The 20,944-nt window shown below is 46.0% G+C and overlaps 2 protein-coding genes across 9 annotated transcripts in view; both read right to left on the bottom strand.

Annotated features, from left to right (window-relative positions):
• Positions 1-2,095: 2,095 nt before the first annotated feature.
• On the bottom strand, positions 2,096-12,816 carry RIOX2 (ribosomal oxygenase 2). Its single transcript, XM_064727907.1, has 10 exons — positions 12,673-12,816; positions 9,890-10,325; positions 8,701-8,820; positions 8,047-8,175; positions 7,198-7,301; positions 5,344-5,446; positions 4,902-5,067; positions 4,425-4,513; positions 3,245-3,355; positions 2,096-2,334 (listed from the first exon to the last, which is right to left on the bottom strand). Exons 2-10 carry the CDS (start codon positions 10,319-10,321, stop codon positions 2,176-2,178), a joined length of 1,413 nt encoding a protein of 470 aa, XP_064583977.1. The 5' UTR covers positions 10,322-10,325; positions 12,673-12,816; the 3' UTR covers positions 2,096-2,175.
• A 2,075-nt stretch (positions 12,817-14,891) lies between these two features.
• GABRR3 (gamma-aminobutyric acid type A receptor subunit rho3) overlaps positions 14,892-20,944 on the bottom strand; it is a 32,974-nt gene continuing 26,921 nt past the window's right edge. For all 8 annotated transcript variants that reach the window (XM_064703698.1, XM_064703673.1, XM_064703662.1 and 5 more), the window contains 3 exons: positions 19,738-19,890; positions 17,514-17,710; positions 14,892-16,612 (listed from right to left, as the gene is read on the bottom strand). In XM_064703698.1, the coding sequence (XP_064559768.1) occupies positions 16,310-16,612; positions 17,514-17,710; positions 19,738-19,890 (653 nt within the window). In that variant the 3' untranslated portion in view covers positions 14,892-16,309. The remainder of the gene's footprint in view (positions 16,613-17,513; positions 17,711-19,737; positions 19,891-20,944) is intronic.

Here is a 20,944-nt window from a genome sequence, read left to right as displayed (position 1 = left end):
TCACACAAAGCACAATTTATCAGATTATGCTCCTTTCTGACCCAGACATGGGGCAGCTGAGAGGCATTTTAAAAACTTGGATTCCATGTTCAGTCTCATGTGAAGGGTGAGACAATACAGATGTTATAATTCACCCATCACAATCAGCAGCCAACTATTTCCTAATTCCAATACACTGTGTTTCTTGGCCTATCAGCTTCTGCCACACCATGCTGTAAATGCCTTAAAGCCAATAATCTAAAATTACCCCCTGTGAATCTTATTACAATGCATCTTTCATAGTTCTATTTCTCTAAGGTATCCAGTCTTATTTACAAAGTCATCCTTTAAAACTTGTTTCTAGCTCCAGTTCTCTCTCAGCAATGCCTGTCCTATTCCATGGCATTTCTAAGTCAGCATTTCTTATCTCAGAATTTCCATACAGATCCACACTATGTGAGCCTTCTGTCAAACTCTGGAAATTTCCTACACATCCATTTCCCTCCCAGAGCTGTTCCCTGCCCAGCCCAGGGGCTGTGGGTGCTGCTGCAGGGCACAGGGGCTGGAGGAGCTCTGCAGTGTGACATTAAACAGCAAAGCAATTGCCAAGCACAAAGAGATCCATCCTCACCTGCTCTGATGGCTGAATCCCTGCGGCTCATCCTCAGCTGTCCCTGCTCCAGGGAGGATGGCCTGGGCTCACACGCTGCCCTGCCAGCAGAAGGGAAAGGGTTAATGGAGCTTTTGGGCACGTTCTGTCCCAGAGGGGTTGGGCACAGGCACGGGAAGCTCTCACACACACAGAAAGGGTTAATGGAGCTTTTGGGCACATTCTGTCCCAGAGGGGTTGGGCACAGGCACGGGAAGCTCTCACACACAGAGAAAGGGTTAATGGAGCTTTTGGGCACATTCTGTCCCCAGAGGGGTTGGGCACAGGCACGGGAAGCTCTCACACACAGATTATCCCGAGCCAGAGCCCTCCAGGGCACCCTGGAGACAGAGAGCAGGAACAGACCCAGCTGCAGCGCTGATCCTGCTCCTGCTTTCCCCCAGGGGCAGGGACAGCATTCCCTCCCGGCCCCGAGAGCCCCAAGGACAGTCACTTATTGGGGTGGCACTGGAGCTGCCACTTTGCTGCCACTCCTGCCCTAGAGCCAGCAGGTTTCTGTGGGAGCAGGAGTTATTTGTGCAGGTCAGAGGCTGCACATCCCTAGAGCGTTCCCTTAGGGACACAAAGCTTCCCACGTGCCTTTTGCAGTCCAGTTTGTAATTTAAGTGCATTTCGGGAGAGTTTAAATGGGAATGAGGTGCCCCGGTGCCAGCCCAGCATCAGATATGGGGCATGAGGAGACTCACCAGACACATTCCCTGCAGACTCTCCCCTCTCAGCGCTCCAGCCGCAGCATTCGCATTTCTCACCGAGTTCTCTTTCCAGGATTCCCAGCAGGAAACTGGTGGCCGCTTCCAGATGCAAATCCCCAAGGCAGCGCTGCTCCTCTCCCCCCCGAACCCCCCCTGCCTCCATCCTTTCCTCCTTTTATAACCTCCGCCCCACCCAGGATTCACAGGGAGGCTCCCAGGTGCTTCCGAGACCCAAATCATTCCAGGTGTTTCAGGAATTAACAGAAATAAGCTCGTCCCTTTTGGGGTAACAAATTATCTCTTTCCCCATTCCCCCTTCTGTCTCCTGTTCCCTAAGGCAAAACACCCGGATCAGGTGGGGGCCAGGGGAAAATGTCAAGTCCAAACCCAAACCAAAGTTGTTTTTCCATCGGTTTCCCTCAGGCCTGTTCAGTTTCCCCGCTGTTCCTCGGCCACAGGAGCAGGTTCTGTCTGGGACCCGTGGGGTGGCACAGGGACCCCCATCCCGCTGCCAAGGTTTTGGAGCCTGTTCCATGTATAACTTTAGATGTCCTCCACATCCCAGCAGCTCTCCAGGGGGAAGGGGACACCACACCACTGGGGGTACTGAGGAGTGACTTCATCCAGCCACACACCTGCAGCTGTGGCTCACTTACCTGTTTTTCCCCATGCCCAGTTTCCCAGGTAACGTTTGGCACCAGAAAGCAGCCAAGATATTGCAATGCTCTGTTAGCACTACAAACCAGAGGCTGGATGGATTAAAAAAAACTAATTTAATAATCTCTTGGTCTCAAGAGATGCCTAATAGCCAGGAGCAGCTAATTCACAAAAGCATCAAAGAACTTCAATCAGACATTCAGTCCAGAGTGACAAGGCAAGGTTTTCTTTCTCTGCATCTGAGGTAAGGTTAAGCTCTTTAACAGCAACAGTGCTGCTGCTCCAGATCTGCTTCAGTGCCTCCAAGTGTGACAGAGGGAACCGCAGCCCGTGAGTCTGCAGGGGAGAAAGAGACACAAAAAACCCCTCAGCAAAGTGCAGTGACTTCGTTATACACCAAGGGAGGGAGCAGCAGGAATGTGCTCAATTCCCACAGCACACTCCTGTGCATGGCAGCAGCCCCCAAAAGAGAAGAGTTTTATCCAGAGCTATTTTACTTAGAGGTACCCCTTCCATGCCGTAGCACATTTTACAAGGTAGGGATGTTTATGGCACATGTGATATCTTCCTGTGGTTTCCACACAGAAGGAAAAAAAAATTAAATTTACCCTCTTCTCTTTTTTAAGGGCAGGAAGGAAGGTCCTGGGATATCTATGTGCAGCCCAGGTACCAGTGTCCAGCCTCAGCTCTAAAGGAGAAGTGAGATTTACCTCAAAAGGAAAATAACAGCCTTGCAGCAAGCCAAGGCCAGGCTGTGCTCTGCTCTGCCTCTTTGCTAGAGTTGTGCAGAGCTGAAATACATTTCAGAAGAGTGAGTTCTTCACTCCAGTGCTGACCTGCCCCTGGCTGAAGTGAGCAGCCCTACACAGGGTGTTCCAGGGGATACAGGAGCTGACACAGGTTTAACGTGACAGAAATGAGGTGCAGTGATCCCCATGGAATGTGGGCTACATCTGCAGCAGCCTCCAACAGGACCTGCTGAAGGACACACGAGTAAGAGAAGCTTTTAGTTGCTCCAGCAGCTTTGCTAACTGGGCCACAGGGCATGCACAAGATATCCCATTAGCATCTGAAATGTTTAATTAAGCATGAGATCACATTACTTAGTTCTACTATTCACTGCCTGGGTTGCAGTTTCAGCTCATCCCAGTACTCTGGGAATGGGCTGAAAATCTCTGGGTGCTGAAGAACACAGCCAAACCCACAGTGGCAAGATAAATTTTGGGGTGTGTTTACAGGAACAAACCTGTGCCAGGCCATCCTCACTGGCAGTGTCATCCTCTGTCCCCATCATGTGAGTTTCTCTCCTGTTCTTTAAGGAATGATACACATAAACCATGTCCCTCCGAATTTCATCCTAAAAGACAGCAGGAGGAAAATGGTCACAGGTGCTCCTCACACTCACCTCACTCCATGCCAGCTCCTTCATTCCAGAGGCCACTGCTACAGCAAGGAAAGCAAGTCACCTTCTCAACTGAATGACCCAAGAGCCACCTCCCAAAGCAAGAAGGGACTCTCCAAAACACCTCTGAAAATTTCTTTACAACCTTCTGCCTGATGGACTGATGCTGTGTAGAAAAAATGCCATTCAAAGCACCTCTCCTGAAAAGTCTTAATGAACAGGTATGCATCAATAAATCTCTAGTCTGATCTGTCTCTTAAATATCACATGGCCATTATCAATCCTTGGTCAAGGCTGTGCAATAAAATTGGAAAAAAAGTTTCCAAACTCTACACAGTCTCACAGCAATGTGAACATAAATAAAATGGAGGAGAAAAATGAAAAAGTTCTGGTAGGTTTTTCTTGAAGGGACACACTCCACTCATAAAGAAAACAAACAAAAAAAGCAAGCACAAAAAAACCCAAAAAACTTTTACAAGATAACTCATCCTGTGTGTGTTCCCCCTCCCCAATTTTTTTAAATTAAGATGACAAAAAACCACTTCTATAATTTCATACTAATAAACCCTCACAGTTAAGCAGCAGAGTAAACACAGAATGATGCAAAATGCCAGTATCTATGTCGTGGAACATTTAATAAGTGCCACTGTCACCCTCTAGGTACAGACATAACTCAGTAGTGAAGACTAAATGTAACCAAGACAATTCCCTCTCTTCAGGAACCCTAATTTTATAACTTCTTCATGTTTTAAAATACAATTTTTTTAATCTATTATCCAGAGCTATAGAGGCCATTTGAGCTGCTGTAATGACCTAGCCCACGTGATTGAGAATCACAGACTATATAATCCTGTGCCTCCCTCCAGAAGGCTGGAATGTGCTCAGCAAACAGCCCCAGGATCTCCTAACAGCAATAAAGGGATGCAGGATCCAGAACTGCACAACCCTTTTAGCACAACAGAGCAACAATTCAATGCCCCCCACTCCCCACCCCAGGCATACAAGGGGGGCTCCTCATACTTACAGCATTCTCTTGATCTGGTTCCACAGTGATGATAGCATGGTCTCTAAACTGCAGCCTGATTTTGCTATCTATTTTTGGCAATTTCCCACCTAAAAACAATAAATTCTCCCTTAGAAAAGGAAGAAAACCAGACATGATACAAATTGAGCCCCCTGTGCACTACCCATTCTATCATAGCAAGATTTTGTGGTTAACCTGTGTTTCCACGGCCACAAGTTCTCAAACTTGTGTTGGAAAGAGAAATGAGAAAGATTTTTTAATTCTAGGAGAACCTTTATTTCAATCTAAGGGAAACAGGTCATCTCTCCTACCAGACACTGGGAATTGACCAAGAGAGGTGTGCAAACACACACAGAGCCAAGCACCACACAAAGTTGGGCCCAGACTGTGATCTTGGCCTGCCAGGAAATGCTCCAAGTTTTAAGAGGCAGACTCAGGCACCAGCATCACATCAGCTTTGGGAAGCTCAAACTCTACCTGGAGTGAAAGGATCAGAGTCAGATCCCAGGCACGGCGGCAAGCGGTGCGTGATGAAATCCTTCTTCATGTCGGACGACCTCAGCTCCCTGCAGCTCTCCAGGCTGTCTGCAAGCCTCCTCAGGAGGCTGCTCAGCTTTTTGGTGCACTCAGCTGTGTTCACCTGCTGAACATCCACAAAGGATTCGAGCTGAACACACCAGGCCTATAGCAGTGAAAATCTGGACACTTCTCTCTTATCTTTGCTCAGTCCCAAACCAAGTTTTGTTTCTTTTACACATTCCCCATGAGCTGTTCATATATCAAAGCTGAAGCAGCAGGACAGGACCACCATAAGGAAGTTCCACAACAATTCACAGCTTCAGTGACTTCAAGATTGAGAAGCTTGGCCTGACAGATCACCTGGATGCAGCATTATTCCCTGAGTCCCACCCACACTAACCATGAGCAGTTGCCTTGGAATGCTTGTCCTCAGTGCCACGTCCTCTTTTGCTGTATCAAACACCAGGCCAGGAATTGCATCCAGTAAGAAATCTCCCCAAGAGCTGAAGGACAGGAAGAAGAAAAAACATTACTGAAATAGTTCACTGAAACAAAACACACATCCTACTTTTTGTTCCTAACTAGTGTTAATACAATGAACAATTATTAAAGTCTCCTGATTTTTTTTATCATGTCCACTCAAATGATTCATTGTCTGCCACCCAGTGGGAAGAAAGAACTCTGGCCAATAAAAGGAATAGGACCTTTACTTCTTAGTGGTTCTTTTGCCCCCAATTTCCAAATGTCTTCAGCTATTCACTGCTTTTCCAAACTGCCCTGCTTATCCCACACGTGCACACCTCTCTGCCTGCTGGGATCTGGTCCAGACAAAATCTGCTTACACAGAGATGTCCCTTTTGTCTTGGTGCCTAAAAATACCTGCAAGTGCCACCTCCACAGCTATTTTCAAATTCTCTTCAATTTTCCAAGGAAATGTTTCCACATCATACTTCCATCTACAAGCCAAATCAAACCACCAGGACTGCTGCTTCTTTTACCTACACTTGCTGACAGCAGGGCCAGAGGAAAGCTCTTACACTTCACTGCCAATAACCTTAATGGATGATGATTCCACTTTTTACCTTGGCAAGAAGAGCAGTTTTGAAGCTTTTGCTGCTCTCTGCTCAGCCCTGGCAGACATCCCCAGGGAATGTGCTCCTGACAAGTCACGCACTGGACTGGCCCTGGGCTGGTGCAGCCATGGAGAAACTGCACTGACTCCTCAAATCTCCAGCAATCCCATGACAAGGAGCTGAATCCTTTCCTTCCCAGCACCCAATAAATCCCTACAGATCCAGCTGGACAAACCCTGCTGTGCCACAGGAAGAAGGAGCAGCAGCACTGACACCCTGGGCTTCCACAGCAGCACAGCTGGTGGTCAGAGATTCATCTCACCTAAAATATGCCCAGACTTTTCTGCCCTGTTCTGCAGCTAACAGAAATCCTTCCCAATTCCTAAGGCAAATAACTCCAAGCCCAGCACCTGAGAGCTGATAAGGTGGCAATAACAGCATTTTCCCCTGTGTGATAATAATGTTTCACTGGAAGGACAAGGACCTGACCCGTGTCAAAAGAAATCTGACTCTCATGCATGGGGTAGAAAATGAAAAACACAGATCAGCAGAGAATATTTGCATGGAAGAATTTGTCTGAAGAGGTGTGGGTGACCATCAAATACAGAAATAAATCTGATTAAAGGAATAACTCATGGCTCTTTATCTGGATTATGAAATGAACAGCAACTTCAGCCACTGGTGAAGGTTTTTTTAAAAGACAACAGTAAGTTTGCAGATGTAACATTATCTTCCACATTAAAGTCTCCAGCTGGTAAATAATAAATACAGCAATTAAAAAGCAATCAAGCTTGCTGCATGAAAACCTGGCAAAGAGGCTGCTTCAAACAATAATGGTCTCACTCCCCTCCTTCTCCCAAACCCCAAAACTTCAATTACTGCTACCTCAACACTTAGATTCTGTCCCTAACAGCAGGGCTTCTGTGTAATAGTGAGTATCTCCCTATATTCCATGGGGGAAGCTGGCATAGCCCTATCCCTGTGGTACCCACAGGAAAACAAACCACACAAGGCCTGAATGGGATGAACAAAGGAAAGACCCAAGCAGAGCTCATTACAAGGTTATTTTTTTTAAGAAACAGGACATCACTTCTTTGAAATACCAGCTTCAGGTCTGTACTACTCACAGACATCACCTGGCAGAGGAAAGCCATGCAAAAGAAGAAATAAAGAGGAATTACTTGTTTTGGTAGGTGCTGATGGTCACGTGTGTTGAATGGGAGATCCCCTGAGGAGTGTCAGCCTGGTGAATAGTCCCTCTTGGGAAGTACAGCAAGTCACCTGGCTGCAGGAAAATCAAAGAGAATTGATACATTTAGGCCACTTGGACAAACCTTACTGTAGTCCACAGAAAATAACTCTGAGCAGACAGACTGACAATATATATTCCTTAAAAATCACAAAACTGAGCAATTCTCCAATGTACACTTTAATAATATAAAGCAGTCTAAGCCTGAAGTCCAACACCTCAGATTTTCCAACCTACTGTCAATATTTGCTCTACACCTGTCTGCAAACACGAGCTTTTAGCATGCTAGAACATGCACAGTCCTGCTGAGGGGACAAAGAATCAGCTGAGATGCATCTGCTGGTAATTCAGTGCCCTGGGAATTTGGTCAGGTCATATCCAAAAGAAAAGGTCAGTGTTTCACAAAAAAAGTCAAATAGTCTGAAAATTTTAGTTAAAACACTTAAAAACCAAATAGAACCTTTCTCCTCCCCTATCTTCTCACCTATGTAAATTAAATATCTCCACAGAGAACAGTAGAGATTGGGGAAGTTGAGACAAGAAAGAAGTGCAAAGCACAAGAAATTGCCTCCACAAAGGAAAAATCAGTTTACTCATGGCTTGTCCTATAAACACCAGCACAAAGAGAAGGGTCATAAAGCAACAGTGATGAAATCTGATTCCATTTTAACCTTATGGTCCTTAAACTTGGTCACATCAGCTACTTCTAAGAGCCTACCAAGCATGATTACTTTTCTTGCTACCACATCCCAGCCCACCTGAAGCAGTTAGATTACAATACCTTTAATGTGAATTCATGTGTGGGACTCCCAATCCTGTCCTCTGGCTCAACGTTGTACTCCCGAGCCAAAGGCACCGTTGGTTTGTAGAGCCTCCAGTGCTTCTCTCCTTCCAGCTGGAGGATGAACACCTGCAAAAGACCATCAATCCAAACTTTTGGGGGCCTAAGGAAGCCCTGCTGCCCCTCACACATCCAGCTCACCAGGTATTTAATTTATCCTCTGAGGAACCAAGCCAGCACCAGAGACAGAGATACTGGCAGACGTTGCTTTTCTGACAAATACAGATTTTCCCTTCCCTGTCCTCAGCTACTCCACAGCACAGCAAATACAATTCCTTTCACATCACCTTGTAGATATCTAAATGCACAAATTTACACTTGAACTAAATTCTTGTACTCTATTTAGAGACAACAGAGAGAATAGTTGTGAAGTGTGATCTGTTTTATCCTGAATTTTAAAACCCCTGTTCCTCTCCAGTCACTTAAACTTAGCCATTACTATTAGTACAAAAACATATCAGGAAACACTTGTAGTTATTTACAAGTTTTCAGTGGAAAACCAGAACTCTTTCTGGAATGTTTATTGAGGGGCAGAGGTGGAAACACACACAGGAGCCCACAAAGGGTCCCACAGACAAGGGGGTGCTGTCCTACCTCGACATCATCATAGTGAGGGGGAAGGCCCTGAGACCCCTGGGGAGTGATGTAAACATTGGAGCCCACCAGAGACCCAAAGTAACACTCCAGCTTCTCCTGAATCTTCCACAGCTCCTCCTATTAAAAAAAAAAAAAAAAAACAAAACAAAAAACAAAAAGATGCTGTTAGTACTGAAGAGCTCAGCCAAGCCTGGCTGCCACCAGGGGAAGAATGGTGACATCCCCACAGCAACACACAGCTGGGAAGCAGCTTCTCCTCAAGGCAAGCACTGCACTAGCAAAGGAGATCTGCCATGAAAGTAATGGGTAAGCCAAAAACTCTGGTGCCTCAACAGAACACTGATGTTTGCTCTCTTCCCTGTACCAACTTCAGGCTGCAAAACGAGGCAAAAATGAGGCTAAACAGACTAAACCACCCTCATCTCATCAAACAGAGAATAACACAAAGGTTACACACATTTTACAAGTGACTCCAACTGTTTGTGCTCAAGCACAAGCTTTACTCATTCATACCCAACATGTGACAGGGAAGCATCAGGAGATGCCAACAACTGAGATCAGTCAGTGACACCACAGTGGGACTCAGCTGGGTATTTGGGTCCTTGTTTGGGCCTTAGATTGTGCTGACACCTTGGGACAAAGAAGGACTGCCTAAATCAAAGCACCTACAAGTATCCAAGTCCTTTACAACAGTGCAGCACCACTGTCTCCTCCCATGCACAAAGACTGAGGACACACAGCTAAAATGGGGTGGTCACTTCCATGGTGCAATTCAATGCTAATCCACTGGCAGGAATGGTGCAGTGTCCTGGAAATACCTGACATGGTTTCACACCTCATCCTTGATTAAGGGGAAGTGGTACAAAACCCCTGTTTGCACAAGAAAAAGTGGGGAAGAAGAGATAATTTAAGCACAAATGCCTAATTATCATATATGCATTTAAAAAGCACACTTAATATTACAGAGAATCATTATAGCATGAATCAGACTTTGTTACTGCAGAGCACTGAAACATGATGGCAGTGCAGAAATATAAACTGTGTTTCAATACAGTTCATGTAAAGATTCCAGCAGGTCACCAATGCCAACCTCCCCTGGGGCAGATATGAAGCCATGTCTAGTGCCACTCAGCAAAAGCCACACCGCACTATAAAGCCAGCATTAATTACAATGAAACAATCCCACCTTAAATCTCTGAGGTTGATGAAACTGTATTGTTGCCTTCTTCTGCTCAAAATCCTTCTTGAGCTGCATGTAATTCACTCGGCCTTCTTTATTCAAAACCTTCTTTTTCCCACTGACACACCTGCAGACATTGACGTCTCGCCCGTAGTGCAGGCCCTGGCTGCACAGCTCCTGCAGCTGGCACAGCTGGAACAGGGACTGGTAGTAAGCAGCCACCAGCACATCATTCCTCTGAACAAGCAGTGGCTTCTGCTCCCAGTAGTCCCTGAAAAACTCCTCTTCCTCAATGGGAGAGATCAGGCTCCTGAAGAGGCTCTCTGGGCTCTCAAAACTCAGGACTGATGGAGAAGCAGCTGTGTCCAACCTGGGCTTTTTGCACTGAGCCTGTGTTTGCTTTGCCACGTCTGCAATCTTCCCTCCCTTCTTGGGCATCTTCCTGTCCAAGGGGAGAGAAACCCAGGACAATCAGCAAAACACAACCTCAAGAGGTCACAGGCCCAGGGCAGCAGCCCTTGCCCCATCCAGGGGGATATCCCAGTTCAGGAGCTCACTAACTGCTCCCAGCCCTCTCCCAAATCCCAGCACACTCCAAAGGGCTCTGCTGGGAGCTCACACCCCACAGCTGGGTTTGTACTAAAGAACATGTGATGGAACCCAGTGGATCATTACCAGAGCAGGAACCCACCCACACAAAGAACCTGTGGGCAAGGGGACATGTAGCAAGAGTTGCAAATTATTCAAAAAATAAAAATCAACTCAGCTTTAAGAGATTGAGTGGCAATATGCAGAGCAAGGTGGAGAGAGGGGGCAGGATCAGAAACTTGTATTTTATTACACTTCCTTCAACAGTAGCAGTTTACAAAAGCGGGAATATTTAGCCTTTCTGTTGATGCTATGTAATTACTAAATCTACAAGCTTAAAACTTGTAAAATGTACCACTTAAAAACCAAAATGCCAAGATTCTGCTTTGATTTCTGCCAAGCTGTCAAACTTTGTGGTTTATGCAGAATAAAAATAATTCTTTCATATAAGTACAGATATTTAATTTTAAAGCTTTAAGTCATTTACTTTGTTTTTCCACAGTATGTTGTGTAGAATTATGCAATAATAAAAAAGTCAATTCACAAATGGTTTAGCTGCCAAGTTCTCAGGAAAGTTAAGGCACAAACTGAGTTAGCAGCAGGTCTGAACCATGTGCACACAGACTTGCCTGGAGTCTGCTCCAGCATTTCCTCCCCAGAGCAGCAGCAGCAGCCTGGGGAGCTGAGCTAAGCATCCTGAGGATGAGCCAGCCCCACCCCTGGAGCAGCAGAGCCTGGCAGCCAAAGCCAAAGTGACTCTGGGCACATCTGGGCGAGTCTGAGAAGCCAAGCCAGGAGTGAGAACATGCTGATGCTTTCACTGCCAAGTAACAATGGCACCTTTCCTCCCAAAAGCAAGTGCTATCAATGTACTGAGATGCTTTTGCCTTATCCTGAAACCCTAACTCCAGCTGTGGGTGGTATTTCCAAGCAGCAGGAAGTTCTCCCGTGCAGCAGGACACCCTGCAGATCCCCCAGCTCCTGGGCTATGCTCCATCAGCAGCTCCTGGAGCAGCCTGTCCCTGTGCTCTCCTCAGTGCTGCAGGAGGGAATTCACATCACCACCTTCCCAGCAGGATGGACATTCCCAGTGCAGAAAGCCATTGTTCTACATGAGGTAAAGAAATGCTTAAAAAAATTAAAGACTGAAAATTAGTCCTTGGTTGGTAGCAAGATCTGAAGATGCTGCTGGCACCAGGATCTAAAACTGGTGCTCCCCAAATGTCAGGAACACAAATGCAACCAACCCTGAATTGATGGGTTTGAATTCCAGACCTAAAGTCATAATTTTAACCTCTCAGCTTGCTCAGATTGATCCAATGAAGTTAAATTCATATAGGTACTGTTCACAGAACTCTGCTTCATTTACACCATGTGCTTCTCTGTAATGCTTTGTTATTTATTACAACTGCAAACCCAGGATTGGTTTGGGCTGGAAGAGATCAACTGGCACAAACCCCTGCCATGGGCAGGGACATCTCCCACTCGATCTGTTTGGTCAAAGCCTTATTCAACCTAACATTGAACACTTCCAGGGATGGGGCAGCCACAGCTTCTCTGGACAAGTGTCAGGGCCTCACTACCCTCACCAGAAAAAATCCTTCCTTATATCTAATCAAAACCTACCCCCTCACAATGTAAAACCATTCCCTCCTGTCCTGCTGCTGCAGACCCTGGTAAAAAGTCCTTTCCCTGTCTCTCTTACAGCATTGAAGTACTGAAAGGCTGCAAAACTATCCCTGGAGAGCCTTCTCCATGCTGAACCAGCCCAGCCTGTGTTCACAGCAGAGGAGCTGCAGCTCTCCGATCATTTTGCTGGCACCCTCTGGATCGTCTCCAACAGCTCCCGGTGCTGGGGACCCCGGAGCTGGGTGCAGCCTCCGGCTGGATCTCACGGGGCAGGATCCCCTCCCTCCTTCCCTCCCTCAGGCCACGCTGCTTTGGGCGCAGCCCGGGACACGATGCGGGGCAGGCTCCGCATGGCCGGCTGCGGGCCCGCTCTTCACCTCCCCACACCGCCGGGTCCCTCTCGGCAGGGCTGGGGCAGGATCCGAGCAGCAGAAGGGGCTCGTTCCGTGGGAAGCAGCGGGAACAGAGGCGGGCACGGCGGCTCCAGGCACACGCGGTGGCTCCGGACACACGCAGCCCCGCCGCCATCCCTCCCCTTCCTTGCCCTGCCCTTGCCGCAGCCCCGCACTCACCCTGCGGGCGGGAGGGAGGGGATGGCTCGGATCGGATCGGGTCGGACCGGGATGGGGCCGGGCTGTCCCCCCACCCCGGGCAGGATGTGCCGCTGCCGCGCTGGGTGTCACGGGAGGAGGCGCTTCCGGGCGGCCGGGAGGAAATGCAGCTCCAGTGTCATTCCTGGGTGTATTCCAACGGGAACGCCGCGCTGTCTGTGCTGGAGTTTTTCATAGGATTAAGTTTTGTTTCGTACACACAACAGTGTCTGGGCTTTAGCTGTGCAATCTTTTCCTGGACCAAAATTCCAGAGTCCCTCTGAAGCTCCCTCAAAGAAATCTTCAGAATCCTTACCGAGCACATGAAAATTTCCATAAGTGTTGTTAATTACCTTTACCAAAGAGGCCTGTTAATGGTTTAGTTTACATTGGCTAATGACATCGGGAAAAGGTGTTAGGTAGGCTTTGCTAAAGCTTTATTCTTGTGTACTGATAGTTTGAAGAACTATAAAACCTTTAAGAATGAAGTTGTCCGGACTTAAAAGTTTGCATCACCTACACTAACACCCACCAGGATGTTTTGTTATTACAGATGGGTGTAGCTGCAGATGTTTAAAAACAGTGAGGCCACATCCTGCACCTCAGCTGGTGACAGAAATGGTGACAAGCTGTTATTTCTGCTCCAGAATTCCACAAAGTTCCCTCAGCATAACTGCCTGAGTGCCATCGGGATGAACACTCACCAATGTGTATTTACATCGTGCCTGTGGTGCTTTAACTCACAGTAAATGTTGTGGGATATTAAACCCACGCATGGGACTGGCTGCAGCACCAGCAGGAATGGGAAATACTCGTCAATACCTTTTTAAAGACTTCCACGCTGGTCTGCAGAGACAAATTGAAAGTATTTATTTCCATACCTGTCAGGAAGTTAACACACACCTCACAGGGTCATGGGAGCTTAGCCAGCCCTCTAGCACCCTCTAGACAAGAAATAGTTTGTTGAAATATTGTTTGTTACCTTTTACTATTTATACAAGCAATAGAATTTTTTAAGCATTATTTATCCTGATATCATCCCTATTATTAATATAATATATATTATAAGCTTTGCTGTAAAAGTGTGCAGTTAAATGTCATCATCATTTACAAGAACAGGACAAGGGGGAATGGCTTCAAACTTAAAGAGAGGGGGATTAGATTGGATATTAGAAAAAAAATTCTTTACTGTGAGGCTGGCGAGGCCCTGGCCCAGGTTGTCCAGAGGAGCTGTGGATATCCCATCCCTGGAAGTGTTCAGGGACAGGTCTGAGCATCCTGGTTTAATGAAAGGTGTCCCTGCCTAGTACTCTGGGTGGGGAGAACCCCTGGCCACTGGTTTCATTCACAGCTGAAAGGAAAAACAGCTTTCTCCACCTGAAGCAAGCCCTGCAGCTCTCTGTGCCTGTACAGATGTGCCTGGAAGGTAAAAGCAGGCAGGAATCTCCTTTCCCCCACACCCCCATGTGAGGACCAGGTTGCTGCAGCCTACCCAGGGCTTGGGCTGTGCTGCACGGCTTCTGCTGCTGCAAATCCTGCAAGGAATTTAGAAAAGGGAACTGATTTGGACTCTTTTCTCCATTGGAGGCTCAGGCTTCACTGTTGGCTACACAACAAATACTTCTTCTTGTAGGGCAGATAAATATGTGAAAACAATGATGTTATATTAGTTCATGTGAAAAGTTTAGAAGACACACATCTGGAGCAACTAGATGGGATCTTCTGAGGCAATGTGGAACATCTGTGAGGATGCCTCACACAGGCAGTGCAGCAGCAAGGCTGTGATGGTGCATTTTTATACACAGCTACACTATACATCTGCTCAGCTGGAGCTCTGCTGTGCTCTCACTGTTGCCAAAGCCTGTGTGTCCTTTGGCTTTGCATTCCCAGCATTGTCATTCCTGATATGGCTCTGCTTTCCATGACAGGATTTCCTGGAAAAGTATCAAAGCTGGCTCAGCTCTGATACATTTTTTTGGCAGCAATCTGTCCCACTCACTGAGTGAGGTTTCAGTCACTCAGCAGGCACCGTGTCACCACTTCTCCAGCTTGGAACTGGGAGCCTGACAAATGCAGCTCTTTGAAAAAGTTAAGAGACGTCACCATGCTCTGAGCAAACAAGATGGGAGCAAGAAAATAAGTAAATTGAACAAGAAAAAAAAAGTAAGTAAATAAAAGAACATAAATAAAGAAATTAGAGAGTGGTTTAGACTTCCAAATTTATTCCCACTTCCTTGACCAATAAACTTGACCAAGAATTTACCTTGTCACAGTTTTTGTCACCAAATGATCATTTTGAACTTCAAAATGATAATTTTGATCTGACTTTGTAAATATAAACTCAGCTCATTAAATGACAGACAAACCCAAGGAATTTAGTGGAAAATGCTCCTTATTTGGGAAAGTTACATTATCTTGATAAAATAATCTTGATTATTTTCTGGAGCTGTGAAAACTTTGTGTTTATCCCTGAATATCCTTAATTCAGCCTCCTTAGCCTGAACCTAAGGATATTTCCATGCAGGATTCATCTGAGACTGACAGGTTTCCTGTATGTGTCTCTGTTTTGGCACAGCTGTTTCCTTTTATTTCCTGGAATTATGCTGGGCATCACTGCTGCAAGGGGCAGATGCAGCTTCTCCTCACTGGAACATTCAATCTCAAATGCCAGAGTGAGAGGGAGGGAGGCAAAACCCGAATTTCACGTGCAACAGAAAGCAGAAGAACTAAAGGCGTGGTTGGTTTGTTCTCTTGAGAAAATGGTCCAAAATCTCTGTCTCAAAGCCTGTGTTTCTAAGCCAAAGGTTCTGCAGGAAGCAGGGGATTACAGCAGGTAGAGGTGAGGCAGAGGTGGGTGACTCATGAAGGACACAGCTCGTGCTGGGGATGCTGCTCATCCACCTGGGAAGTGGCTGCAAGTGCACAGGGTCCATAAATACCTTTGTTATTCCAAGGACTGCTGAGCCAGATTCTTCAAAACAGAGGTCCCATGGTGAGTCATGGACAGCTGACAAGGGTGAAGGGTTTTCTTCAAGTGTTGCTGATGCACAATCTACAAAGCCCCATCAGCCTGGCTTCCTGCACTGCTAAGCCATCATTTCCCCCTGGTTCCCATCCGAGGGCAGAGGCTGCTAAGGTGCACAGGGGTTGCCCAGGAAAATTGGAATGCAGGAAGGAGACATGGACAGGAGCTGTCCCAAGCTGTCCCAAAGCTGTTGGTGCTGACTGCTGACCAAAATGGAGCACAGATGAGGAACAGAGAGGCTGATTTGAGAGGAAGGGCTGGAGTGCAGACACAGACAGGGCAATAGCTCAGGGGGGAGCTGCTGTCTGTTCAGGGGGTGACAAAGGGCTCCCTTAGTGAGCACACAGCTCCTGTGCTACTGCAGTGGAGCCTGTGCACGGGATCACCCCAGTGAAGCTCTGTGTAGTCCAGCTGGAAAAGAGCCCAGACATGCAGGAGTTTTTCATGAAGAGTTTTGCTGCTGATCAAACCAGGTTTGATGTAAAAGTCTCTTTTGGAAAATTGGAACCTTTTCCTCTACTGCTGTTGCATTATTTTTGAAGTATGATGCAACCCTCATACACAAAATAAAGCCTAGCTTATAAGCATTTTTGTTCATATGTACAAACCCCAGTAAAAAAAGTTGAACACAATATATACACTGGGAAATATAATCCTGGAATAGGTGTCAATAACATGATTGTTCTGCAAAATAATCCTGCCCACGTTGCCCTTCAGAGATCTCTTCCTCTTCAGGCGAGGTGTGTCAGCATTGGAGATGTTGGTTTGACTGGCCCTGGTCTCATTCTCCTCACAGGGCTCTGGGAAGGGGCTCAGGTCCAGGTCCTCATCTGCGTCGTGGTAGCAGCCGTCGAAAGCCATGGCTTGCACGGCGTCCATGCTGTACATCCCTGAGGCCTGGAAACAAGGGAGAGTTACTAGCAGGAACCATGGTGGCAAAGCAGAAATGAATAAACCAGAAGATAAAGAAAGCTTTCCCCTCAGTGCTGAGCATGTGGAGAACAGGGCTGTCCCACAGTATGTCTGTCTGTGGGGCCTGTCCCCCTGAGCTGGACATGAGCAAGGAAATGTCATCAAATGTCATAAACCACACTTGTCTGCCTGATCACTGCCAGCTGCTGGCTGCCAGTTCGTGCCTCAGCTCCTGAAATAGAGCAACCTAACTCTCTCCTGTAGGTCTTGTGAGAAATTACTTCAAACATTGCTGGGAGTAGGTTTTTGATGGGATTATTCAATCATGTGAGCAACGTATGCATTCTTTCTGGGCTCCTCCCCTCATGATATTCCAGCAAATGAGTTTACAGAGGGGATATTCTTCAAGCAAAGGTTTTATAAGTGAGAGCTTCACAGAAAGCAGATGTTTAACTTGTGGCTATTTCTGCTTCAGGTACACTTTTCTAAAATTACCTTGTCATTCATCTGGTCTTAGGACACAAAAAAAAAAACAGGAAACAGGGAGGAATATCATACGAGGGCATGCTGAGGTCTATTTCAGAGACAGGAGAAATACCTTGATTGATAGGTATTTGAAAATAGAAGGAAGGTTATATTCCTCTGAGGGGGAAAAAAGGGGGCAAAAAATATCCCTAACCTCTGCCACAAGGGAAAGGAGAGAAATCACAGACCTTTCAGGATCTCAGAGAGGAGGACACTGTGTCCCTTCACCCAAGTGAAAAAAAAAGTGAGATACAGAGTGGAGACAGAGATTGTTACTGTTCTGTTATCACAGGGGTGTATTAGGATTACTCTGTGGCTTGCATGATGCTTTCAGAAGGCAACAAAACACAGAGGGTTGTACCTTGCCCCTTTTTTTGAGCTGTTTTCTCTCTTCAATGGTGGTGAGATAGTTCACCGCTGCGTACTCGATGACTGACAGGAAGACAAAAAGGAAGCTGATCCATAAATACACATCCACAGCCTTTATGTAAGACACTTGAGGCATTGAGGCACTTACTCCTGTCATGATGGTGGACATTGTCAGCACTGTAGTTATACCTGCCAGAGAGAAGAGAGAGGTGAGCACAGCTCTGGCACAGGCTCTGTTTAGCCCATCCCCACTGCAGAGCTGTGTGAAGGAGTGTGACTGACACCCCCTTTAGCTCCCTCCCACAGGCTCTGGCAAGTGGAGTGAACCATGAAGGACCCATCACACACAATGCTGAGAGCACTGAATCCTCTCTCTGCTCACAGTGGTCACTGGGCTGCACAAGGAACAGCTTTCTGTGGCAGCTTTGGGCACTGCCACACACAGGGGAAAGCTGTGGCCATTCTTCACTTCCCAGAGCCAGGGCTGCCGCTGCGTATTTTCTTGTCCAGGAAAATCACTAAAGAATCATTTTCCCTCCCAAGCCTTTCTCAAATTCTACTTCTTGAGAACAGATATAACTCCACAGCTCTCTAAAAGCAATCTAGCATAAAAATGCTACAGCCACTGAAACTAAGAAAAAATTGTTTGCCTCAGTGTGAGCAAAATTTCACCCTCATCTTTTCAATCTCTGCTCTTACATCAGCTGTTCACCTCATTTTGGTTTGCTCCAGCTCAGGAAAAAAATCCAACATGTAACTCAGGCTCTGCTTTTAAAGAAATCAATGTAACTCTGTGAGACAGCACTGTCAGCTGAGTCTCTGCAGCCCTTGTCCAGTTCTACCCCAGTTCAAGTCCACTGGAACATACAAGAACTCTCCCCCTACCTCTCTGCAGCTTTTTTAGTTTGAAGGATGGAGGGATGGAGCTTGAAATACACCATATAAGAGGAAATCAATTTATTTAATGTACATATACTCTTGGCCAAGGAGCTAGGCTTATTAAACTTTGTTGTTAAGGTTTCCTATAAATTATGTATGATTATGCTAATGAAATGTGCTTTATTCATGGAACTCCTGATGCATAACCTTCTGCAGAAATCCATACATAAAAAACATGATCAGAAAAACCATCTTGACAACATTAAAAACTGCCTACTGAGAATTAAAAGGTTATTTGTAAAGATGAAGTTAAATTTCTTCTAAATAAAAGGAATTCATAGATGCATGAATAAAAGTAGGTAGGAGGTACCATAATTTGTTTACAGATTAACAAAGAGATGTATATCTCATGTATTAATAGCTTTAGACTGTGCCAATAGAAAGGGATCTGAGTGGCTACAGTCCTATTTTTTCTAGGAAAAAACCTATATCTTTTTGATATAGTTACAGAGAAAAATGGCTTCTGGGACCAGCATCAGTGAGAAGAAAGAACAGGAGCTTCTTTATTTTAACCTGACAGCTGCAGGACTCAGGTGCATTGTGGTTGCATTAGATATCTTAACAAATTTCCATCAGATCTTCAGAGATCCTAATTTTTGAAAATATCTACTCACTCCAGGGCCATCAATATTATATTCACAACAAAGACAGCCTTGAAGTGGCATCCAATGATACACCAGTGAGAAAAAAATAAACTTCGATAAAAAACCATAATAGCTCCTCTTCTCCTGAGCTGAGGAGTTCAGAACTTTTTGGCTTCCACAAAGATTGTGTGTCTTGCACAGCTAAGACACCAAAGCAAACATTTCTAAGGTGCCCCACAATGAAAGGCTTTGCCACACAGGCAGCTGTTTCCAAGTTGGTAGGCAGACAGTGAATGTTTCTTGAGAAAAAGAAGAGCTGCAGAGCTTTTCCACAGACTGGGCTACACCTAATGATCCATGGATTTGGGGAGGGATCTGACTGCCTGTTCCTACCTGTTACTTTGCTGGGAAGAGGGAAGGAAAGCCCAGGTTTTGTAATTAAGTAAAATTATATCAGGAAATCTGCAGAATCATCCCTTTTTGCTTTTGTGTGAGCTGTTTCCAAAAATAGCAAAGCCAGTCTGAACAAACATCCCCTTTCCAAATGCAGAGACTGACAACAGAGGTAATAACAGTGTTGTTCAGGCAATTATCTGATATTTTTGCTCATGTACTGTGTAAATAAGCTAAGGAAACTCCAAACCCTCCCCCCTCAATTCTATACCTCCCAAAGAATATACAGCAAAGATTTACCTAATGACACCCTGGCAGGAACAGCTCTTCTGTCAATCCAAAAGGAAACCCAAGACAGCATCACCATCAGCATGGCTGGGAAATAGGATTGCAGCACAAAAAAGAAAATGTGTCTGCGGAGTGCAAAGTTGATAAACAGTCTGTTGTACCAACCTATTGGGGAAAAAAAGGAGAGGAACAGGTTGGGGAGAAGAGAGGAGAGCTGTGTTATTTGTGAGCTCTGTTTGCTGGCCCCTCCTTCTGGCAGGAGCAGTAAATGCCTCAGAAACCTTGCCAGCACCTTAGTATTACACAGTGCTTTACAAACTGTCCATCCTCCCTCATTTATGGGAGCATGTCTAAAACACTCTGTTATAACTGAGGCTGGGAAATTGAAAAAAATCGAATGGACTTGAAATGAACCTGCCAGGAGAATACAGACAGGATACAATTGTGCAGTGATGCCAACACCCTGCCTTCCCTGATTTACCTGACAAGAAGCAGCCCTTCCTTCCTGGTTTTTTGGGTGTTTTTGGTGGGAGCTGCCTGCCGGCCCAGCACTCACTTGAGAGGACAGGGTGCCATCTAGTGAATTTAGGGAGTGCTCAGCCTGAGCAGCGCTGCATCCCTGCTGCACCTCCTGCCAGGTTTCAGGGAGGGAAAAAGGCAGAAGTGGGTGCCTGCACAGCATCTGCCTGTCCAGGACCGACAGAGGCATCTGTGAGCCTGTGCTGGAGCACTCCTGCCATCACAAAGAGTGACTCTATAGAGAAGAACATATCAAAATAATATTAAATGTTCTATTGTGTTTTCAGCTTTGTGGAGAAGGTTTTTTGCTTTAAAGATTATTGTCTCTAAAATGGATTTAAATTGCTGCTCCTCTGGAGGCCTGGGAACTCCAAAAGCCTAAACACCACAGGTGCTGTTCACTGAGATTCACAGGACAGGAGATGCAGAACCTGAAATGCAGAAAGCTGCTTTGTGGGAATGATGACTCTCATTAGAGTGCTGCTGATTGTTCTCCACTGTCATTTACTTGGAGGGTAAATTTGCTTCCAACAAGAAACAAAAAAAACAAGACAAAGTGGAACCTCCTGAACAAAACAAAACCTCAAAGCCAAAGCCAAGTGTAAGTCTAAATTCTGATTACCAGATATGCTACAAGTATTATCCCAGTGGTCCCTGGGACTTAAAAAAATCTTTGCTTTCACCTTTATGCTGCTGAATA

Source organism: Zonotrichia leucophrys, chromosome 1 (genome assembly GCF_028769735.1).
Source record: "Zonotrichia leucophrys gambelii isolate GWCS_2022_RI chromosome 1, RI_Zleu_2.0, whole genome shotgun sequence".
Taxonomy (NCBI): domain Eukaryota; kingdom Metazoa; phylum Chordata; class Aves; order Passeriformes; family Passerellidae; genus Zonotrichia; species Zonotrichia leucophrys.
The sequence above is the reverse complement of the archived record's forward strand: the minus strand, read 5'-3'. Positions and strand labels throughout refer to the sequence as shown.